The sequence below is a fragment of the Caretta caretta genome, chromosome 6 (genome assembly GCF_965140235.1).
Source record: "Caretta caretta isolate rCarCar2 chromosome 6, rCarCar1.hap1, whole genome shotgun sequence".
Lineage (NCBI taxonomy): Eukaryota > Metazoa > Chordata > Testudines > Cheloniidae > Caretta > Caretta caretta.
In genome coordinates this window covers 103,200,411-103,221,132 of record NC_134211.1, presented here as the reverse complement: position 1 = coordinate 103,221,132, position 20,722 = coordinate 103,200,411, and the positions used below count along the sequence as shown (strand labels likewise).

General features: G+C 42.7%; 1 protein-coding gene across 8 annotated transcripts in view; it reads right to left on the bottom strand.

Moving 5' to 3' along the window:
• CCDC197 (coiled-coil domain containing 197) overlaps positions 1 to 20,722 on the bottom strand; it is a 41,218-nt gene that overhangs the window by 16,682 nt on the left and 3,814 nt on the right. The window contains exons 1-5 of one of the 8 annotated variants that reach the window (XM_075129847.1): positions 13,263 to 13,502; positions 7,926 to 7,974; positions 4,353 to 4,398; positions 2,235 to 2,411; positions 1,471 to 1,628 (exon numbers count right to left, since the gene is read on the bottom strand). In XM_075129847.1, the coding sequence (XP_074985948.1) occupies positions 1,471 to 1,628; positions 2,235 to 2,411; positions 4,353 to 4,398; positions 7,926 to 7,939 (395 nt within the window). In that variant the 5' untranslated portion in view covers positions 7,940 to 7,974; positions 13,263 to 13,502. Of the gene's footprint in view, positions 1 to 1,470; positions 1,629 to 2,234; positions 2,412 to 4,352; positions 4,399 to 7,779; positions 8,151 to 8,210; positions 8,339 to 13,262; positions 13,503 to 20,722 lie in introns of those variants that run through there. The other 7 variants (XM_075129843.1, XM_075129845.1, XM_048854374.2 and 4 more) reach the window with 7 other exon arrangements.

The window sequence follows — 20,722 nt, the reverse complement described above, 5'->3', positions numbered from 1 at the left end:
AAACTGTGTGTTCAGCTGATAACTATATATATTATGGCTAGGGAAACTAAAGTTCAGTGTTTCATTTTAATCATGGAAAAATGAAGATTTTCATTTTTTTGGTCAGAGAATTTTTTTTTTTAAAAATCATGGAAAGCTAGGATCCCTGGTGAGAAGTCAAAGAGTGCAGATGATACAAAGTTACTCAAGATAGTTAAATCCAAAGCTGACTCTGAAGAGTTACAAAGGGATCTCACAAAACTGGGTGACTGGACAACAAAATGGCAGATGAAATTCAGTGTTGATAAATGCAAAGTACTGCACATTGGAAAACATAATCCCAGCTATGCATACAAAATTGATGGGGTCTAAGTTAGCTGTTACCACTCAAGAAGGAGACCTTGGAGCATTGTGGATAGTTCTTTGAAAATATCTGCTCAATGTACAGTGGCAGTCTAAAAAGCTAACTGAATGTTAGGAACCATTAAGAAAGGGATAGAAAATAAAACAGAAAATATCAAAATGCCACTATATAAATCCATTATACACCCACACTGTGGGTATGTGCAGTTCTGGTGTCAGCCCATTTCAAAAAGATATATTAGAATTGGAAAAAATATAGGGAAGGGGGAAATGGGGTATGGATTAGCTTCCATATGAGGAGAGATTAAAAAGACTGAGACTGTTCATCTGAGAAAGAGACTAAGGGGGGATTTTATAGAAGGTCTACAAAATCATGACTGTTGTGGAGAAATTGAATAAGGAACTGTTATTTACCCCTTCACATAGCACAAGAACCAGGGGTCACCTAATGAAATTAATAGGCACTAGGTTTAAAACAAAAGGAAGTACTTCTTCACACAACATAGAGTCAACATGAGGCTGTTACCGGGGAGGTTGTGAAGGCCAAAAGTATAACTAGGTAAAAAAAGAATTAGATAAGTTCATGGAGGCTAGGTCCATCAATGGCTAGCCAAGATGGTCAGGGACACAACCCCATACTTTTGGTGTCCCAAAACCTCTGACTGCCAGAAGCTGGGACTGGAAGACAGGGCATGGATCACTCGCTAATTACTCAGTTCTGTTCATTCCCTCCGAAGCATCTGGCATGGGCATCAGAAGACAGAATTCTGGGCTAGATGGACTATTGATCTGATCCAGTATGACTATTCTTATATACTTAAGGTTCTGGACTTTCTGATTTAAGCTTTCACAAAATGTGTACGTGTTCAAATCTGGGGGGTTAGCTCTCTTCTAAAGATTTTACCACTGTATACATTGCATGGAATGTAAGTTATCTGAGAAACTGAGCTGATCCTGCTAGTATTTGAGCCTTCAGGGTCTAGATTACTGCAATGCAAACCTGAAGTTTAGGTTTCTAAGCCACAAACACATGTTAGACAGACACATGCAAAATGACATAGTAGAACTCGTTAAGTGGGTGGTGGAAAGTGAAATTTTTAGATAACCCTAGATGGGTCTGTTGCATACCTGACTTTGAGTTTTTCAAGTTCTGCTACCAGTTTATCTATCTCCGTCTGTTTTATTTCATTCGTTTTTACTTCTGCTTGGTATTTCTGGAGTGCACGCCTCCTCTTCACATTACTTTCTGTAAGAAACTTGTCAAATTTAAGAGCTTGATTCCTGCTCTGGCAAAAAAAAAAAAAAAAGGACATGTTTAATAAACCAGTGCAACACCCCATTCAGGGAAGAGACTTTTTGTAAAATCAATTAAATATGTGCATGCTCTGCTTGCTTATCCTTGTTAAACTAAAGTTTTACAAATCTACAAAGCCCCAGGTTTGTTTCCATTTATATTCCTGTAGGATGAAGAATCAGGTTCACACTAGGTACCTGACACCAACATTTATGTCACTGCTGAATTTAGCCCTACATGTTTTACTGCATAAGCAGAGGGGAGCAGTGTCAGTCTATAGAGGCTTTCAGGATCAACCCAATGCTGATGGAGCAATCTGAAAGTCATTCTTATCACTGTGAGTATGATCAGACAGAGAGCGAAGGAGAGCACATTGCTTTCACTTGGGGAAAAAGCGTACCAGGCTGCAGCTCTTGCCTGCTCCAACATGACTCTGCCAAGCACTCAAATACACCATTGACTGCACCAAGCCCAGAAGCAAGTATGCAGATAGAGAAACCACCAGAGCAGAGTCCTGGGAATGTGAAAAGACTGGGACTAACTCCTCAGGGACCCTGAATGCTCTCTTCTCATAACACAGATGGGAAATGATGCTTACATCCTGCTGCTTTTTGGCAAATTGTGCTCTCCGCTGAGCCACAGCTTCCATCCGCTCTTTAAATTCCTGTCTCTTAGCAATCAGCTCTGCCGTGACACGATCAGCTTCAACCTCTTTCTTCAGAACCAAGGTTTTTTGCAAAGAGTTTGCATCAGTCTCAAGAATCTTGCTGGGGGCCTACAAGTGGAATTGGGTTTTCAAATCAATAGAGGCACATAACAAATTCCTGTGAAGTTCCCTTGGGTCTTGCATAAAATCAAATGCATCATTACTTTTTGTCTTAAAGTATTAACCAAAATAATTATTTTTATCCCCTTGCCCTCAAGGTACGGATTAAAATAAGAAAACAAGGATTCAAACAAGAACATGAATGCCACAGTTTTAAGGCCAAGTCCTGATCCTATTAAGGCAAATGACAGAGCTCCCCTTGACTGCACTGAGAGCAGACAGTGGCCCAGAGCTCCCAACCTGCTAAATGTGACCACAGTGTGGGAAAATAATTCATATAGAGGGACATAAACTGTACATCAGTGCAGGGGCTTAATATCAGCTGGGCTGTATTTATTTCCTAACAGACAACATTTTCTACAATCCAGTCTTGATGGTGATACAATGCACACAGGACCTGATTCTCTACTGGTGTAAGTAAAAAATAATTCCATTTTGGTTAATGGAATTAGACTGGGGTAAATGAGAGAAGAATCAGAATTTACCGTGTTGGATAAGATACTTCAGAAGATGGTGTTAAGATGTGACAGGACATCCCAACTACAAAGAAGTGATTAGCTGAGGTACAGTGTCAGGTGTCACAAAAGCCTCAGGAAGTTTGTCATTGACTTCTTCTTAGCCCAATCCTGAAGCCCTTACTAAAAGCCTGCTCTACTTTCTAGTGAAGTCCACAGCAAAGTTCCCATTCAGGTCAGTGGGAGTCTTCCGAACTAAAGACGTCAGGATTGGGCCCATGGTTGTTAGAAGCTTGAAGCTGAAATTTCCTTACCAGAATATTTTTTTCCTGCTTGGTGCCCACAATGGTTTGTTAATGCTCTTTGCTAATTGGCCTCTCGTATTTGTGTGTTCATGAAAAAAAAGCACTGAGATGTTTTTGCAAAAGAAATCCCCCATATAAAGAATGACGTGGCTTGCTGAGGGGTGAGAGGCCCATGTTTGAACAGAGCTCTTGTAGGAGCTGACTGCAGCATCCTTTCAGCTGCAACTGTCATCACATCACCTCAGCAACTGATACATGGCGCTGAGGTAATTTTCCTGAGGAAAAGGGTTCCACGGCCTCACCTACAGGGTCGTCTTTAGGATTTATGGGGCCCTATGCAGTATTATTAAACTGGTGGCCCTATGCTGGTGCAACTGGTGCCCCTGCACCGGCGCATTCGGCTCTGTGAATATGGCCCCTGCCTTCTGTCTAGGAAGGGGACTGCGGTGCGCACTGGGTGTGTGGGAGCCAACCTGCTCTTACCTGCTGTCCCAGTCATAGGCGCAGACTCCGTGGATGGGTGCTCTGGGGTTGGAGCACCCATGGGGAAAATTTAGTGGGTGCAGAGCACCCACCAGCCCCAAACTCCACCCCTCAGCCCTCCTCCCCCCACGCCTCTTGCGCACCGGCAGCCCCGCGCTTACCAACTCCTCCCCCTCCCTCCCAGCGCTTCCAGAGTGCCGCGAACAGCTGATTTGCTGCATTCAAGCTCCAGAACGGATGGGGAGGAGCAGGGATGGGGCGTGCTCGGGGAAGGATGCGGGGCAGGGATGGAGCAGAGGCGGGAAGAGGTGGGGCAGAGGCTTGGGGGAAGGGGTGAAGTTGGGGGCTTGGAGTGGAGCGTGGGGTCCACCATCGCCCGGCAAGGTAAGAAGTCGGTGCCTATGGTCCTGGTGGTGCCCCAAATTTGTAGGTGCCCTATACAGCTGCATATGTCCCTGCTCACCTATCCCGCCACCAAACTCAGATCCTACAGCAATGAGGGCCATACAATTCCCATATAGACAGACACAGATGAGCTGAGTCTTGATGACACATACACAGCACCCTGTTGAAGGGGAAGCTCTTGAAATATGTTCCCTGTGACACACACACAAAAGAAGGAGGCATAAAAAAAAAACACATCTAACCTCGTTGATGATGGGGATATGAGTAACATCTTTATCCTCTTCTTCCCTGGGAAAACAAATGAGAGTCACCTTTACATGGGGAGAATTAAGGACACTTTGACAAGCCAGATCAGAGTGATAGAGTTTAAGGCCAGAAGGGACCACACTCGATTGTTGAGTCTGATCTCCTGTATATCACAGGCCACCAACACCACCCAGCACCCACACACTAAACCCAATGAAGAAAATGAGACCAAGATAAATAAGACCCACAGGAGATCAGACTATTGTGTGCCACAGGCTGAGAATAGGAGGAACTGATGCACCAATGCCCAAGGCTCCAGCAATGGCAGGGAACTGATTAAGTGAGATGGACCCTGGTGTAGTTGGCAAGTGACCCACTGTAGAGGAAGGCAAAAACCTCCCAAGGTCACTGCCAGTCTGACCTGGGGGAAAATTCCTTCCCAACCCCACACATGGCGATCAGTTAGACTCTGAGCATGTGAGCAAGAATCAGCCAGCCAAGCACCTGAGAGAGAGAATGCTCATGCCCCCTCAGAGCCCTGGCCCACCCCACCATTGTACCATCTCCAGTCATGGCCATCCCTGATGCTTCAGATGAAAGAGATAAAAATACCCTCCCAGAATATATTCAGGGGAAAATATGCCTTCCTGACCTCTACTGGTGACTGCCTGAAACCCTGAAGGATGTGCTTTTAGTAATATAAACTGGCAGTGAGTCCCAGGGCTGTTGAGCCCTCCCCACCCTCACCATCACAAGCACCTCCATCATACAATTGTACTCAAATTTGTCCAGCTCTCTCTTAAAGAGAATTAAGTTGTTTGCCCCCACAATTCCTACTGGGAGACTGTTCCAGAACCTCCCTGCTCAGATGTTTAGAAATCTTCTTCTAATTTCCAGCCTGAATTTTTTCATGGCCAGTTTATAGCCACTTGTTCTTTGACAGTATTATCCATTAGCCTAAATAGCACTTCATACTCCCTGGTATTTACCCCAATGTAATTATAGAGAACACTTATAACCCCTCTGAACCTTCTTTTTGCTAGGCTAAACAAGCCAAGCTCTTCCAGCCTCTTCTCATAAGATAGGCCCTCCATTCCCCTAATCAGCACCTGGTCCACTTTAAATTCATCTTTCTTGAACATGGGTGACAAGAACTGTACACAGTATTCCAGATGAGGTCCTATAAATGCCTTGCACAATGGCATTAATACTTCCCTATCTCTACTGGAAATGTCTTCCCTAATACATCCTAGGATTGCATTTACCTTTTTCACAGCTGCCTCACACTGATGGCTCAGTTATTCTATAATTGACCCCCACACCCAGGTCTCTTCCCTTTTTTTTTTTTCCAACTGATGAGCTCTTAGCTCATAGCAGAAATTCTTATTATTAGATCGTAAGTGCATGACCTTGCACTTTGTACTATTTATTGACTTTCATCCCATTTCTGTTATTACAGTCTTCAAGGTCATCCAAATCTTCCTGTATAATATTCCAATCCTCCTCTGTATTGACGATGTCTCTCAACTTTGTATCTTCAGCAAATTTCATTTGCACACTTCTACTTTTTGTGCCAAGATCATTAATAAAACTTAAATCCACATGTTCAAATTCCAATAAGGTAGACTCACTTCACCTTTCTATAGCCAATAAATTGAGTTCAATGCTCTTTACAGTGTGAGCGACTCCTGAAAGAGATCTCTTGTGTCCACATTACAGGTTTCCTGGCACTTCTCTTAAAACTAGAAGTTTGCCCTGGTGTCCTTAGTTAAAAAACTGTATAAAAGTTTAATTTAGTGCTCTCACAACACGCAAGGACATACAGAAGTATTATCAAATGTTCAGATAAGTACCTGGACAGATGAATATTATTTTTGTTTTACAAATACGAAAAGTGAAACATTGGCAGTTGGTGACCTGCCCCTAGGCAAAGAGTCAGGCAGAACTGGAACAAGAATTTAGGTTTCCATTACAAGATTAATCCCACTGCAAAGTGTCTCAAGTTATCATTTTCCACTTTGGTTTGTTTGTGGTCATGAGGGTTAGAAGCCTTGAGCCTTGTCATACTGGAGATTGAAATCCTTGAGTCCAGGGTGGTATAAAACTCTAGATATGACCCTTAAATGTGCATAATTAGAACTAATGGGCATGTCTGTTATGTTACCTATTCTTTTGAAAAGATGTTCTATAAAAAAAAGAAATGGCTGCCAAAATACATGAGGACTGTGCATCCTTGACCTCTCATGACTTTTTAGACAGCCAGCAAGTCAGCCAGATATGGTAGATTCATACGTGTGTCACAACTTCAGTATGTTGGCAAGCGGAAACCACAGTGATGACCACATTACAAACAGCAAACTAGACAGATTAACAGGGCACACATATGCAGCAGCTGCACATATTCAAGCATGAGCTTTCGTGAGCTACAGCTCACTTCATCGGATGCATACCGTGGAAACTGCAGCAGACTTTATATACACACAGAGAATATGAAACAATACCTCCTCCCAACTTGATTATCATGCACATTGTGTAAAGAGTTGTCACTTTGGATGGGCTATCACCAGCAGGAGAGTGAATTTGTGTGGGGGGGTGGAGGGTGAGAAAACCTGGATTTGTGCTGGAAATGGCCCAACCTGATGATCACTTTAGATAAGCTATTACCAGCAGGACAGTGGGGTGGGAGGAGGTATTGTTTCATATTCTCTGTGTGTATATAAAGTCTGCTGCAGTTTCCACTGTATGCATCCGATGAAGTGAGCTGTAGCTCACGAAAGCTCATGCTCAAATAAATTGGTTAGTCTCTAAGGTGCCACAAGTACTCCTTTTCTTTTTGCGAATACAGACTAACACGGCTGTTACTCTGAAACCGGCACATATTCAGTTTCCCAGATTTGTCCTGGACTTTTCCAGGCCTGAGTTTGCCAATTGTGCATGTGTGTCACATTATGCATGGTGGGTGTTTTTTTTAGAGACTCCATACTATCTTCTATAACTTGTAAGTTTAAATGTTTCACTGCCTTGCTGTCTTCTACGCTACTCCGGGTTTGCAAGATGGATTCAGTTACAATAAATGGACACGTTCAGATGTTGCAAGCAATAATTTTATAGTAGAAATTGAGAAGGTTTCAATCTCACTAAATTGTCCAGCCTAAGAGCATCATCCTAGATAGCTCAGCCTCTGAGAGGTAAACTCCACAGTCAACACAGATCCCCGGGGGAGGGAGCTATTTTTATATGTCTACCATAAAGGCTACTACAATACTAATCAATCTGTTCTTATTCTAAATGCCCTAGAAACACACAGGGAAAGGGGAGATCGATTTCAGAAACTCAGATCTCACAGGCACATTCACTTTAACACTCCCCTTTTAGACTTTAGATTCCAAGAAATAAAACGTGAGTGCAAGTGACATCACCTACCTGTGTTCCCCTAACTGGGTCACAAAAACGTTCCTCCTTCTGTTTTCCAGCTCCAGTGAATACCTAGGATCATCGTTCCTTGGCACTGCCAGGGACTCCATGTAACTCATGATGAGCTCGGGAATCTAGCAGGCGACTTTCCCTACCTGCAATACTTCATACACAAGCCATGTGCGTTGCAGTGTCGTTCTCCTTCTGCAGAGGGGAAAGAGTTTGCAACAGACGTCTAACTACAACAAAGCAATTAGAAGCGTATCGTTTTAACTGCACGAGAGATGCAGAGCAGTCTATCTTAGTTGCAACTTCAGAATTTTGTATTGAAAATCTCCGGCAGAGCCCACTCACAAGAGTCGGGGGAATGCGAGCGGGTGAGCGTCGGGGGGGGGGGGGGGGGGAGAGGGAGGAGGTGAGTTTGCTGTTGCTACAGTTACCTTTCAGTAGCCGTCCTCTTCTGGCGTTCCCCTAGCAACCCTGGGCCGCGTTCTAAAAGAGAACGCGGGACACAAGTGGATCAGGGCCTCAGTACCGGGAGAGTGTCTTCTCTGAGGGTGACTGGCTGGGCTTTGCTTGCCCAGGGGATAACTCCGCTGCATAGCTGTGCACAGCAATCTCATTAAAACACCCTCTTTTTTAACGCAATTCCTCCCCCGCCTGACATCTGCAGTAAAAGAGCCCGGTCCAGATGCACCGAAATAAAGGAAAAATAAAAACAAATCCTGAATACTTTAAGGATACAAACATTAAAAATGGCAGTTTGGGGTAAGATTTGTTTGAGCTTTCGGAAGCTGTTTGGCTTGCCTAATTCTGTTCTTTCCCCACAGTTCCCAATCTTTTTGCAGCATATCCCTTTTTAAAACCTCTCAAACTTCTGAGTTGATAGTGGACTAAGAGACTTGGGCACTGAGGTTCCCTTTCTGCAGAGCAGGTTGTGGCTATGCAAGTTTGGGAACCACCCTGGCTCCTGCCCCCACACACTGGGACCCCATCTAGGGGTAAGGAGGTTCAGTCAACATGAATTTTTTTTTTTGAGGCAGCAGGCGGGGGTCTTTCTGAGATGCTTACAGTGGTTCTCATCTGGATGATGATTTTTGTCAAGAGGACACCTGTACAATTCACACTAGACTGTGACCCACCAACTCATGACATCATGACCACACACAGCCTTAAGATCATATATTTTGCACAATATCAATCAACCTTTGTTGAATTCAACCGTCAACCTCTGTGGTTAAAGGCTCCTTCTCCTATTCCCTTGACCCCCTGCACAATTCTTTTTTAAATCACGAGTAGCCTGGAATCTTCTGTGTTTTTTCTTTAACTAGATAGAGTTTGTAATCCAGATTTTTTTTTAAAAAAAAAAGTACAGAAAATGTCACTAGAACATCACATGACTAGTCAGTGTATGTCATTTGTACGTTATGTTATTTAAGATTTAAAACATAGTTTCCAAAGCCCTTTGAAAGAACCCTTGAGACTCTCTCAAATACTTTCTGGGTCCAAAGACACTGGGCTAGATCTTCAGCTGGGGTAAATGGGAATAGTTGAATTGAAATGCATGGAGATGAGCTCTTTTAAATCAACATTGGAACTGGCCCAATAATTCTGACAAACACTTCTCATGATAAAGGGACACATTCTCTGGTCCACTCCATACACTTTACACCATGTAAGTGCACATAGTGCAAAATTGACTAAAAGCATCTGGAAATAGATAGTGACAAATTCTACCTGGGCAGGGGAATTCTTCACCAACAGAAAGCTGGCAGAGGTGGCTCCTGGGCCAGTTGCCATCCCAATGTTACTACTCTTCTGCCACTTTAACTTGTGCTGGGCAGCTCAGGATCATGGAACCAACATCCTCCACTGCATCCAAGCAGAACTCAGGTGCGGTGAAGAATCTGTTCCACGAATCTGTGGGGGGAAGGGAGATCTAAAAGTAGAATACACCTATTTCCTTCATCACTTTTGTCACATAGCCAGGAAAAACTGTCAGCGGTTAGGGGACTATTCTTATTTTGAGTATTTATGTATGTAGCTTCTAGTTAATCAAAAGGGGACTGTATTTGTGTTTCCATTGATCTTCTATGCACTCTGTAGACCAAATGTTGTTCTCAGTTACTCTAGTACAACCCCACTAATTTCACAGGATCTGCCCTAATGTAACGGAAAGCAAAATTTGGCCCTAATGGCCTGTAACACAAGAGTGAAACCCAGCAGCACTGGACTGATCTTTAGTACTGACACCAAGCATGTGGGATGGGTTAAGGTTACAAAAGGCAATGCTCATGTCACATGCCAGGTTCCATGTCCTCCAAAGGCTCCAGTGGTTTCTGTTACATCTTTTTGGTTGCTTGTTTTTTTCTTTTAAATCAAAAGCAAATAGACATGATTATGAAACACTCCAGCTCACCTAAACACTGAACCAATAACCACAGACATGTTTTTATCCTGATTTAAAATATCTAGAGATTTTCTTTTTATAACGTAAGAGCTTTGGTTCTTATTATACACTGCAAAATGAAAAACATGGATAAGGAGGTGCTGCTGTAACATTAGTGGGTCTCTGTCCAGGCTGCCTTTCTGAGATATTGTTAGGGTATTCATTGGCCGGCAATGGTGAACAGCAGCCACTGGGAGCTGTGGGAGGGCGGGGCGGGGGGGGACTGCCTGCAGATTGTCAACGTAAACAAAATGTCTCGCAGCCTGCCTTCAGATTACCCTAATGGGCAGCGTACCAAAGGTTGCCAACCCCTGCTCAAAATATTAGGTTAAAGAGGAGACATTCCTGGGGCAGGGGGATCAGATTTATCCCACATCTGCCTAATGTGTGGTTTCTTGCACCTTCCTCTGAAGCATCTGGTGTTGGCCAGTGTCAGAGACAGGATACCAGACTAGATGGACCTTGGGTTTGATCCAATCTGGCAATTCCTATGTAACTGAAAAACAGGTAATTTAACTAGGCAAGAGATTAATATCTATCTATACACACACGCACACACACACGCAGTGCGAACATGACTAGAGTACTTAAGTTATAACAAAAACAAAAGCCATTTTTGCATGATTTAAGTGCTCATGAAATGTGCTGTCCTCACAGCCCCAAAAAGCAAAGTCTTCTAGTATCTATAAAACAGGCACAGCATGGACAATATAAACATCCTAGCAGTGACTTGGTAACTTCAGCTCTGACCTTGAAGGATCCACTCTACATATGAGGCAGGCCTTTCTGCTGAGCTCACCCAAAAGGGTCCAATTCGTGCAGTTGTGACGGTTTTTGTGATGTGAGCATCTATCCATTGCTATCTGGATTGGGACCTCCAAATGTATCTCTCATAGGCTACTGTACAGCTTTCAGATGGCAGCAACGTCTGATCAGTGCTAGGCTGGATTTGGCCTGGGAACCTAGAGAGTCCCTATATCCAGTTTCTAAGCCCTTGAAACAAAAACCTTTCCTTTCTCAGCAGCCACGTGGAAGCTACTAAATTCCACACACTCTGTCACCACATTCTCTGATGTTCTTATAGCACCTCACATGCTGCTTATACCCATAATATGTCCCGAGCATACACCATCCAGAAGCACTATTAGATGCTGAGCTTAGACTCGTATATAGATACCACTGTGATGGGTGCCTGGGAAATACCTGGCGTAAACAGATGTACTGGGACCACTTTATACACTATTGAAACGGAGCCTTCTTTGGGACAGAGCATAGCAGCCATTCTTTACCAACCGTGCTGTAGGTCACAACTGGGTTTTAGTTAGTGAAGAAAAATGCATTTATCACACGCTGCCGAGGGAATGTTGGCAAGCAGAATTTATTCATCCACATTATTTATCTCTAGTCCTCCAAAAGGGCCACAGGCTGCTTAAAGGCAACAAGCGGCCAGAGATTTCAGCTTTCTTCTAAAGATCGTGGGGCAGATCCTCAGCTGGTATCAATTTCAATGAAACCAAGACAATTTACACCCGCTGTGGATCTACCCCAGTACTTGTAGGAGCAAAAGGACCCTCAGCATGAAGCAGGGCCATTGGCTAAATATTGACTTAGAAGGAACAATTTTTAAGTACCAAGATGATAGGAGTAGGTGCCTTAAAAATACCACAAATGGATAGACGGATAGTGGATGATAGAAGTGTGTCACCAGTACTACTGTCTGTGGCATCTATTGTTGTCTAGCCAAGGCCAGATGAAGTCCCGATCTTGCTTACCTCATGTGTTTGGACAAGACACAGTGGTCTGTTGGCAGCTCAAATGGAAAAAAGACCCTGAGTTTATTAAAATATTAAGAGTATGACACAAGTCAAGACATTTCAGGGTTGATACTTCAGCATTAGTGTATGTTTTTGTGCCTGTTTTACTCTTGTCCATAACATGGTTTGGGTACTTTTGCCATTTGTGCAACAATCTTTTCTGTTTTTGAGTTTTCCCTGGAGGGCTAAGAGGACTCTAAATACAACTAAAACAAAGCTGGGGGCCAGTTGTAAATGTATTTGGTGAGCAGATTCTACTACCTTTAGTCAGACCATGTAGTACCTTACTCCACAGCTAGTCACGCAGAAATTAAGGGAACCACATGTGTAATAATCTGCTATACAGTATGAGCAAGGGCAGAAGAATCTGGCTATTTACAGAATAGGGATAGGAATTAAACTAAATCAAATTAAGGCCACTTGAATTCTGTATGAGGGTGTTCACACATGAATTTAATGCAGTTTAACTAACCCACTTCAAGAAAAAATAATCCAAATTAACTAAAGGTGTGAATTTGATGTCCCTGAGTAGGCAAGCACTCAAACAGTCTCCCTGCTTGCCCCTTCTCCCTACCCAGTCATTCCACCGATAGGTTTGGAGAGGTCAGCTGGCAGGCAGGCTTCTCTAGGAGCTCCTCTTTTCAAATGAGCTCTGGTAGCCTTTCAAGTCCAGGTACTCATTAGTCAATCACCAAGGTAGTTACTCAGAGGTGGCTGAGATGGGCCTATTCTCTCTGAGCAAGCCCATCTCCCCTTAAAGAGGCCAAGCCCCACTGTGACAATACAAATATGTTTAAAAGAGTCCGCCTGCTTCTAAAGAAATGACTATGGAATGATATTTAGTATTTATCTAAACAGGGAGACTGAATTAATATAGGAAAGAAAAGGGGGGAGGTTATGTTTTCTTGAGTTTATTAATCAATCTTGTCCCCTTGCATATTTGTGTCTCATTATTGTACCGTCTGTTGATCATTGCAGTGGATAAAATCCAGGAGCCTGCCAAATTACGAGGTAAGCATACAGTTATTTTTAACTAAATTAAATTTTACTCGTTCCATGGCACGTTGTGCAACAGACATACACTAGTGTCAGATGACATTCTGTCCAGACACTTATGCTAAATTTAACTCCTCTTGAGAGATATAGGGCAAACAATTAAATGTCAGCCCTGCAAAACAAACCTGTTGCATTATGATTTGCATTTAGAAGAGAAATAAAATCCTTCTTACCTTCTCATCCATAAACAAAGTAGTTGGAGGAGGATGTCTAAGCTTTCTCAGTGGTTGTAATTAGACTTCATTTGGACTGGACTTTAAATGATGAAATTAGACACATTTCAATTTGGCTGTACAGCAGTGAGTAAATAGAGATGACAGTGCATTGTCCTTCAGCATATGCTGTTCTATTCCTTTTACAGCTCTCTTCACCATAGTATGAGAGTGCCTTCTAGAAGTGCATTAAGTGACATGACTACACAACTGTCCTGCATGGTTCTCCTTTTTCTCCCCATATTATACATACAGAGGGCCCAGTTCTGCCCTCAATGAGGCCCCAATCCAAAAAAGCCCTTCATCATATGCTTAGTCTGAGCATGTGAGTAGTTCCAATTGAATTCCATGAAGCTACTCACATGCTTACGGTTAAGGACATGCTTATCAGCTTTGCTGGATTGTGGCTTTAGGTGGATGCCTCTCCTATTGACCAGGCTGGCCCACAACATTTTGGCACCTGAGGCGGGGAGCTCAAATGATGCCCCCATACCGTCTCGCTTGGGAGAAAACTTTGAAACTCTGGGTCCTAGTGGCATCCCTCCCCCCCCCCCCCCACACACACAGTCTGGCACCTGAGGCGGGCGCCTCAGTTCGCCTCATAGTAAGGCCAGCCCTGCTATTGACTTCAGCAATAATTTTTTCTGACCCTTAGGAATTTGAAGGAAAGCAGATCTGGTATGCAGCAGACCTATTTTCATGTCATTGAAGGAAGGGGAAGGCAAGATTGACAGTAAAAAGTCACACATAGTCCTACTATACACAGTGGATGGAACAGTTGAAAACAGAACTTCCAAATCACAGCCCTAAAGAATGAGGTTTCTGTAGGATTTTTAAAACTTGTCTATAGAAATCTAGAGCAGGGGAATTGTTATACTCATGGCCTATAAACAGAAACGTTAAATAACATCAAATACTCTTGCTGGAAGGTTGCAATGTAAAACTAATTCATTTCTTAGAATCCAGAACAATAACACACAGTAACCAACAATAGAGAGACAAAGCAGGCTGCTCCTTAAGGCAGAAAGGCAAAGCTCAGCCCACCTTTTTCTGAATTGGCTCCTTCCTGACTGAGACCCCCAGATCACACACTTCACTTTCACAACAGAGAACTCACCCACACTCTTAAAGGGATAGCTTGCAATTCCAACAGTTTTCAATATACCACAGGTGTGATTCTCTATTAAATTCTACAGCTTGAGTTAAAAAGACTACTGAAAGGATACTTTTTGACCGGCCTCCAGGTAGCCATGCTAGTCACTAGCATGGATAGGGGCCACTAAGGGCCAGAGTTAGCTCCCATTCCCACCACTCAGTATAGGCAATTAGGGATAAATATCTCCTTATAAGATCAAAGGTACACCTACATTTTGGTTCTCAGGACCTCTGAAAACTGACTCTGTAGGGTCAGCTGCCTTATTCTTTTAGGGAAACGTCCTATAAAAATTAATAGAGAGTAAACCAACAGAATTCTATAGAAATTCTACAGGGTACCATATAAATATCTCAACAAACTATAAAATTTAGTAGAGACTGATATCCTTTCTGTCAAATTTTAAGCCAGCCTATTGGGGTTTAATAGAGAAGCACATTCCTACTATAGCTTTCTGTAGACTGGTTTAAAAATTTGATCAAAAAATCATTTTCTGTCACATTCTGTAGGATATCTCCATTAGGGCAGTGATTCAGAAACAGTGGCTTTGGCCATTATGTTCATTGTATGTAGTAGAATGATGTGGAACATATTGCCATTCTTGCCCTCATCCTTCCCTCTAATAATGGGTCTTCAGCTTCTGTTTCTGAAAGGTCAAGGAAAAGAACAAACCTTTCACTAGAACTCCTGATAAATCTCATTATAAAATATAAATGATATTTGCCCAACAAAGAATAGCAGAAAGGTGATGTTTACCCAAGTAAAAGGAACATGTCTTTGTTTACATAGTCATGGAGGTTTTATTCATTGTGCATTATGATTACATATTCTCCTGTACTTTAGTCCCTTTTCATTTTGAGTCTGTGTACTTGACCTTCTGATGATATTTGCAGAGAGAGGCTGAGACTGTAATAACTGCAGATTCCTCCAAGGTTTATTGGCTGTCAGGTCCAGCCTGAGTCAGCAAGCAGCTAAAATGGTGCTGAAGAGCTTATATATTTGTTGTTCCCCTTGGTGCTAATATGCTATCTCCAAAGAAGTGAGGACTCCCTCTGGACTGTAACTGAGATTCAGAAAGAAGTCCCTATGCAAAAGTGGATATAGCACGCTCGGCCACTATGCTGAATCTCTGAGGCAGTGGGCTCTAAAACACACCAAAATAAATCAGAAGCCATTCCACTCAAATCATAGGACGTACACTGATTTCACATTAAGGTGAGAGGAAACTTGAGTCTTAAAACTAATATAGTCTGAGAAACTTTTTTATTTTATTTGGGGTGGGGGGGGGAAGCAGATTCAGCAACACCAAAGCATTTTGCAAATTCATGGCAATTTCACCAAATTGCCGCTGTTGAAAAATATTTCTGAAAAAAAAAATCAAAACATTTCATTGACATTTTGGAAATAAAACATTTGTTTTTTCATTCAAAATGACTGTTTTTTAAAAAAAATGTAGCAACAAATCAAAAATGGTTTACATCAAAATGAAACGTTTCCGTTTTGTCAATATAAAACATTTCATTCAACCAGAAATGAATATTTTTTTCAATTTTTTTGAAATTCCCAGTGAACTGAAAAATCACCAGCTCTAATTCTGAGTTGATTGGGGTTGGAAGGACTTTGCAGCATCAGGGTCTTAGATAGCAGAGCCACCAAGAAATAATATATTCTGTAGACATCACACCTTAGCAATTACCCAGACCTTGGCATATTCGATATCTCACATCTTTTTTATTAGAAGTGTCATAGAATTTCAGGCCAGAAGGGACCATCAGATAATTTAGTCTGACCTCCTGTATATCACAGCTACCAACATCACCCAGTACCCACATACTAAAGTGCTGCTGGCTTATTGTCACCATCATATAAGCATGGCCAGAGCAATCACTTCTCAGCCCATTCTTGCTATGGGAAGAAATTGAAACCTTCATCTATTGAAATTCTTGTCCCCTTGCTAGTTGGATGGAGTTTTAGTAGCAGCATGTGTGTGTGTGGAGAGAAGAATGGTCTGTTCTACAGAAATTGAAGCTAGGAGCTCCTGAGATCTAGTCCTAGCTCTAACACTGACTCCTTCTGCAGCTCTGCCCTTCACCCTTCTGCCTTCCTTTCCCCCAGCTACAATGTTGAGCTAATAATAGTCTCCTTTCCCTGTTGTTAGGGTCCGTCAGTGCAAAGCACTGCATAAACACTGAGTGTACGCGTTTCTCCTCTTTCACAAGTGCACTTCAGTGTATTTTATTGGTTGGCATTTTTTGCTACTATAACTCTAAATGTGAAAATTGAAATGTATGGTGTAAACAATGTTTTTAAATTAAGAATTTGGTTACAGGGTGTGTAAGTGCTGAGGAATCAAATAGAAGGCAGGTATTTGCCAGATGGTATAAAATAAAAAGCCATCTAAAACAAAATGTAGGTCTATTGAAAATCATTTGCTTTTTCTTTGAAAGGGATCAGGATTGGTGGGTGAGTGTGGGGTAGGAGAGATGCACTGGAGTTTGCTGGTTATCTTTGAGAGTGTGTGATGGTAGTGAAATACTGCAGGCACACCAAATATCAGTTAATAGCAGAATCCCTCTCCCCATTGAAACCAATGGGAGTTGTGACATTGACATCAATGGAAGCAGGAATTGGCACCAGATTTTGATAAAGATGACTGTAAAATATGAGAATGCATGCATTACACATTTTCTCAATGAACTACAACATCCATAATGCATTGCACCTAAAGACTAAGCCAAAGTTTAGAAGAGCTCTATGTTACCCATGAACAGTGTCACGCTCCAGGTAACCAATAGAATATCACCATGGACTATAGCTTAGAAGATATTGTGGTAAATGCTGTGACTAAATCTGCCATAAGAAATTCAGGTCAGACAGAAAACCTAATTAAACAGCTGCTCTGCAAATGCATAATGTAAGAGATCCCATTAACTGGATCTTCTTGCATCTCATATTCCATGTGTCTTTTCAGCGCCCACTTTCTGCATTTGCTAGAGAACTACCATGTCTGAATGGCCAGCTGAAATGAAGTGGTTAGGTTGCCTATTGGAATTACAGTATCCATCAGACACAGTTAGTCTGTTGCATCTATTCAATATGTTCTTGCTTTCTCGATGGTGTCTGAATTCATCTGATCCAAACTCTCGAGTTTAGGCATCATTAATACCATTCCACTACTGAAAGGATAGCATACATGATGTGTTCATACTCATTTGCACATGAAGATTTCTAATCATGAGACAGCAAAAATATTTCTATTTTCTGACTCCAAACGTAGAATCAGTTTCTAGTCTCACCGGCTTGCATGCACAAATTTGGTTTCTGCACTAGTCTTAGCTGCATCCACAGTAGAGGATCCTGCTGAGAAACAAGGCCTAAGGGAACTGAAGAGCTGATTAGTTAAAACAAAGGGAAGGTGAGCTTGCAAGCAAATGTAAAGCTGAAGCAAAGGTTAAAGAGGCATTTAGAAACTTCTGCTGGCTACTTTTGAGGAAGTAGGAAAAGGAACCTGCTTTTTTTTTATTTACCAAGTTTTCACAAGGTCTCCTCTCTTCCTCTTTCCTCAAACTCAGTTTTCCCTTTATGTGACCCATTCATGAGACCCTAATCCACTTCCCATAGCCACAGTGAGCTGGCTTATAATAGTGTTTTTCTGAGTAAAGAGAAAACAGATATTAATGTGCAGCATCCGAGTCTGAAAGCATTCCCAGAAAATGACATCGCATTTTATATTTATTTTTGCTGGTGACATTTTGTAATCTCTTGGAATTAAGTATTAAATTAAGATGCGCAACTGGATGCGTCTTTGGGAAAAATATAAACACTTCTTCTACAATCATGATTGTTACTATGCTTTGGATGTGTTGTAGCAGACTTACAGCTTTGCTTTATTGAAAAATAAATAAAATGTATTTCTGTACATTAGTACTTCAGCAACTAATACTTCAAACTTCCAGAGGAGCTCCATCCAAGGATACAAAAACAGTTTTCCCTCAGGTAAATAGTCCTATTGGCTTCACATCAGTGAGATGTCAGGACTGAGCCCTACACATCCTTATGAGGTAAGTTAGAGCCATTATTTCCATTTGGAAGTGGGGAAACTGAGGCACAGAGAACTTAAGTGGCTGCACAAGGCTTCAAAGAGAGTCAGTGGTATCTGGGAATAGAACCCAGATCTCGTGATGCCCAGTCCTAAGCTTTAGTTATAAAATCATGCTTCATTATGGGAAAACTCTAAGGAACTACCATACCAGATCAAACAAATGCTACACATACTCCAGTATCCTGCCCTCAGCAATCAGCTGTACTGGATGCTTTTAAGTAAAGCAAATACCCTTTATACAACTGTGAATATCTGCACAGGCTGCAGAGTTCTCTCTTTTATGAGTATTTATCCAGGATGCAAAATGGGGGCTCCTAACTTGTGTACAGGGTGGTTCTAGTGATAGCAGGAAAGGTCACTGCTGACAAACTGCAGAAAAATTGCATTACTCAATGTATGCTGGTCAAAGGAGCCTAACAGGAAGACATAAATGCTACATTAAAAAAATAACCTAAAGGTGAATACATTTTTACATACTAGTAGACACATTTTCAAAGCCATTATTCCTAGCACTGTTCTGCAAGAGGGTTCTCTCAGAAAGTTCTAACTGCTGCCAGTTTTGGCCCGTCTCTTGGGCAATGGATCTATGAGTCCCACTGTCCTGTCCCTCATGAACCCACCTGGGAGGAAGCTAAGTGTTCTTTACAATAGTGCCATTGGCCAACAAGCTCCACAGGTCCTCTGGGATCTGCATGGATCAAAGGGAATCTGTGGCAGTCCACAACCAGCTGTTGAGAGGCCCTGTACCTCTGCACCAGCTCTGTATCCCTTATGGGTCATCCTTCCTGCATTCCAAGGCAGCACAGCTCTGATGGGGGATGATACATGTCCTAACCTGCCTTGCTCCACCCCTATCCCTTTCCCACTGCCTCACCCCTCACAGACCCCAGGACCCATAGTGCATCTTCCACAAGGTGCATGGGGGAAGGTAGGACAGTGCCATGGAGGCAGTGCTGCCCCGTTTCTGCAGGAAGAAGACACTGGTACATGGAAAGTCCTTTTCTCCTGTGGATCTTGGGACCGGAATCTGGCCCCAATGCCATTTTCTAATTAAATGCTTAATCCTGCAAGGTACTGAGCACTCCGGCCCCAATTCAGCCAAGCGGTTAGGCACGAGCTTGACTAAGTGCATGAATAGTTTCATTCAACTCAGTGGGACTCCACACAGCCAAGTAGATCTGATGACAGGGTCAGAGCCTGAGAAACAAGCAGCAGGGCAGTTTTACAGAGGAAAAGAAAAAGAAGAGGAAAGGCTCTACATGTTAAATGAACAGTGGTTATAATTAAAACTAACTCAGAGAAGGTTTTAGGTTATGCTTAAAGGTGGAGAAGGGATTGCTGAGATGATTGTCAAAGGTGTGCAAGGTTCACACCCTAGGAGGTCACTGCAGCAATTGCTTCTTTGACTGCCAGCATTAGTGGTGGAATACCTTAAATGTGGTCTGAAAATAAGAATTGCTCTAACATCACGCAGTCGTGAAGGACAGAACATTCACCAGACAGCAGCTTAGAAGGAGGATGCATGATGAGATGGCCATCTGCATCACACCAGAGCAAGCTGGTCAAGGAGAAGGAACAAAGAAGGGGTACCTCTGATGCAGAAAGCATCTAAAAGAAGAGCAGGTAGACTGAAAGTAACTGAATAGATGAAGGAATATTACTAGGGTGGCTCCATCTAAGGCCATCTTATTGAGCATTAGTGTGATGGGTATTTATGCTCTGCGACCAGGCTGAGGCTCAACAAGGTGTTGACAAATGAAGGAAAGGGCCACCCACCATGAGCTTGCCCTCCATTTCGCTCATGGCACCAATATGGTAAGTGCTGGGAGAAGGAGTATTGGTATCAGCTGATTTCACACTTAGGTTTCTTCTGCCAAGGGCCTGGGGAAGCCTAACAGTCACACCTGTTTTCCCTCAGGTCTTCCAGTGACAAGACTCCCTGTTCACCTCTGGATCTCTTCCTCAGCCAGCCCTCAGGTTAGAGCATTCATTCTCCACTCCTCCCTAGTCAGCCTCCTACTGGTCAGCATTCTTCCTTTTAAGGCCCACATCCTGCCCAGGTGCGGCAGGGTGGGGCTAACTGAATGAGACTGACTGGCCTTAGGTTTCCCAGGCCCTAAAGGGGCAGGTCACCCATGTCTAGTTATTTTCAGTCCACCTACTCTT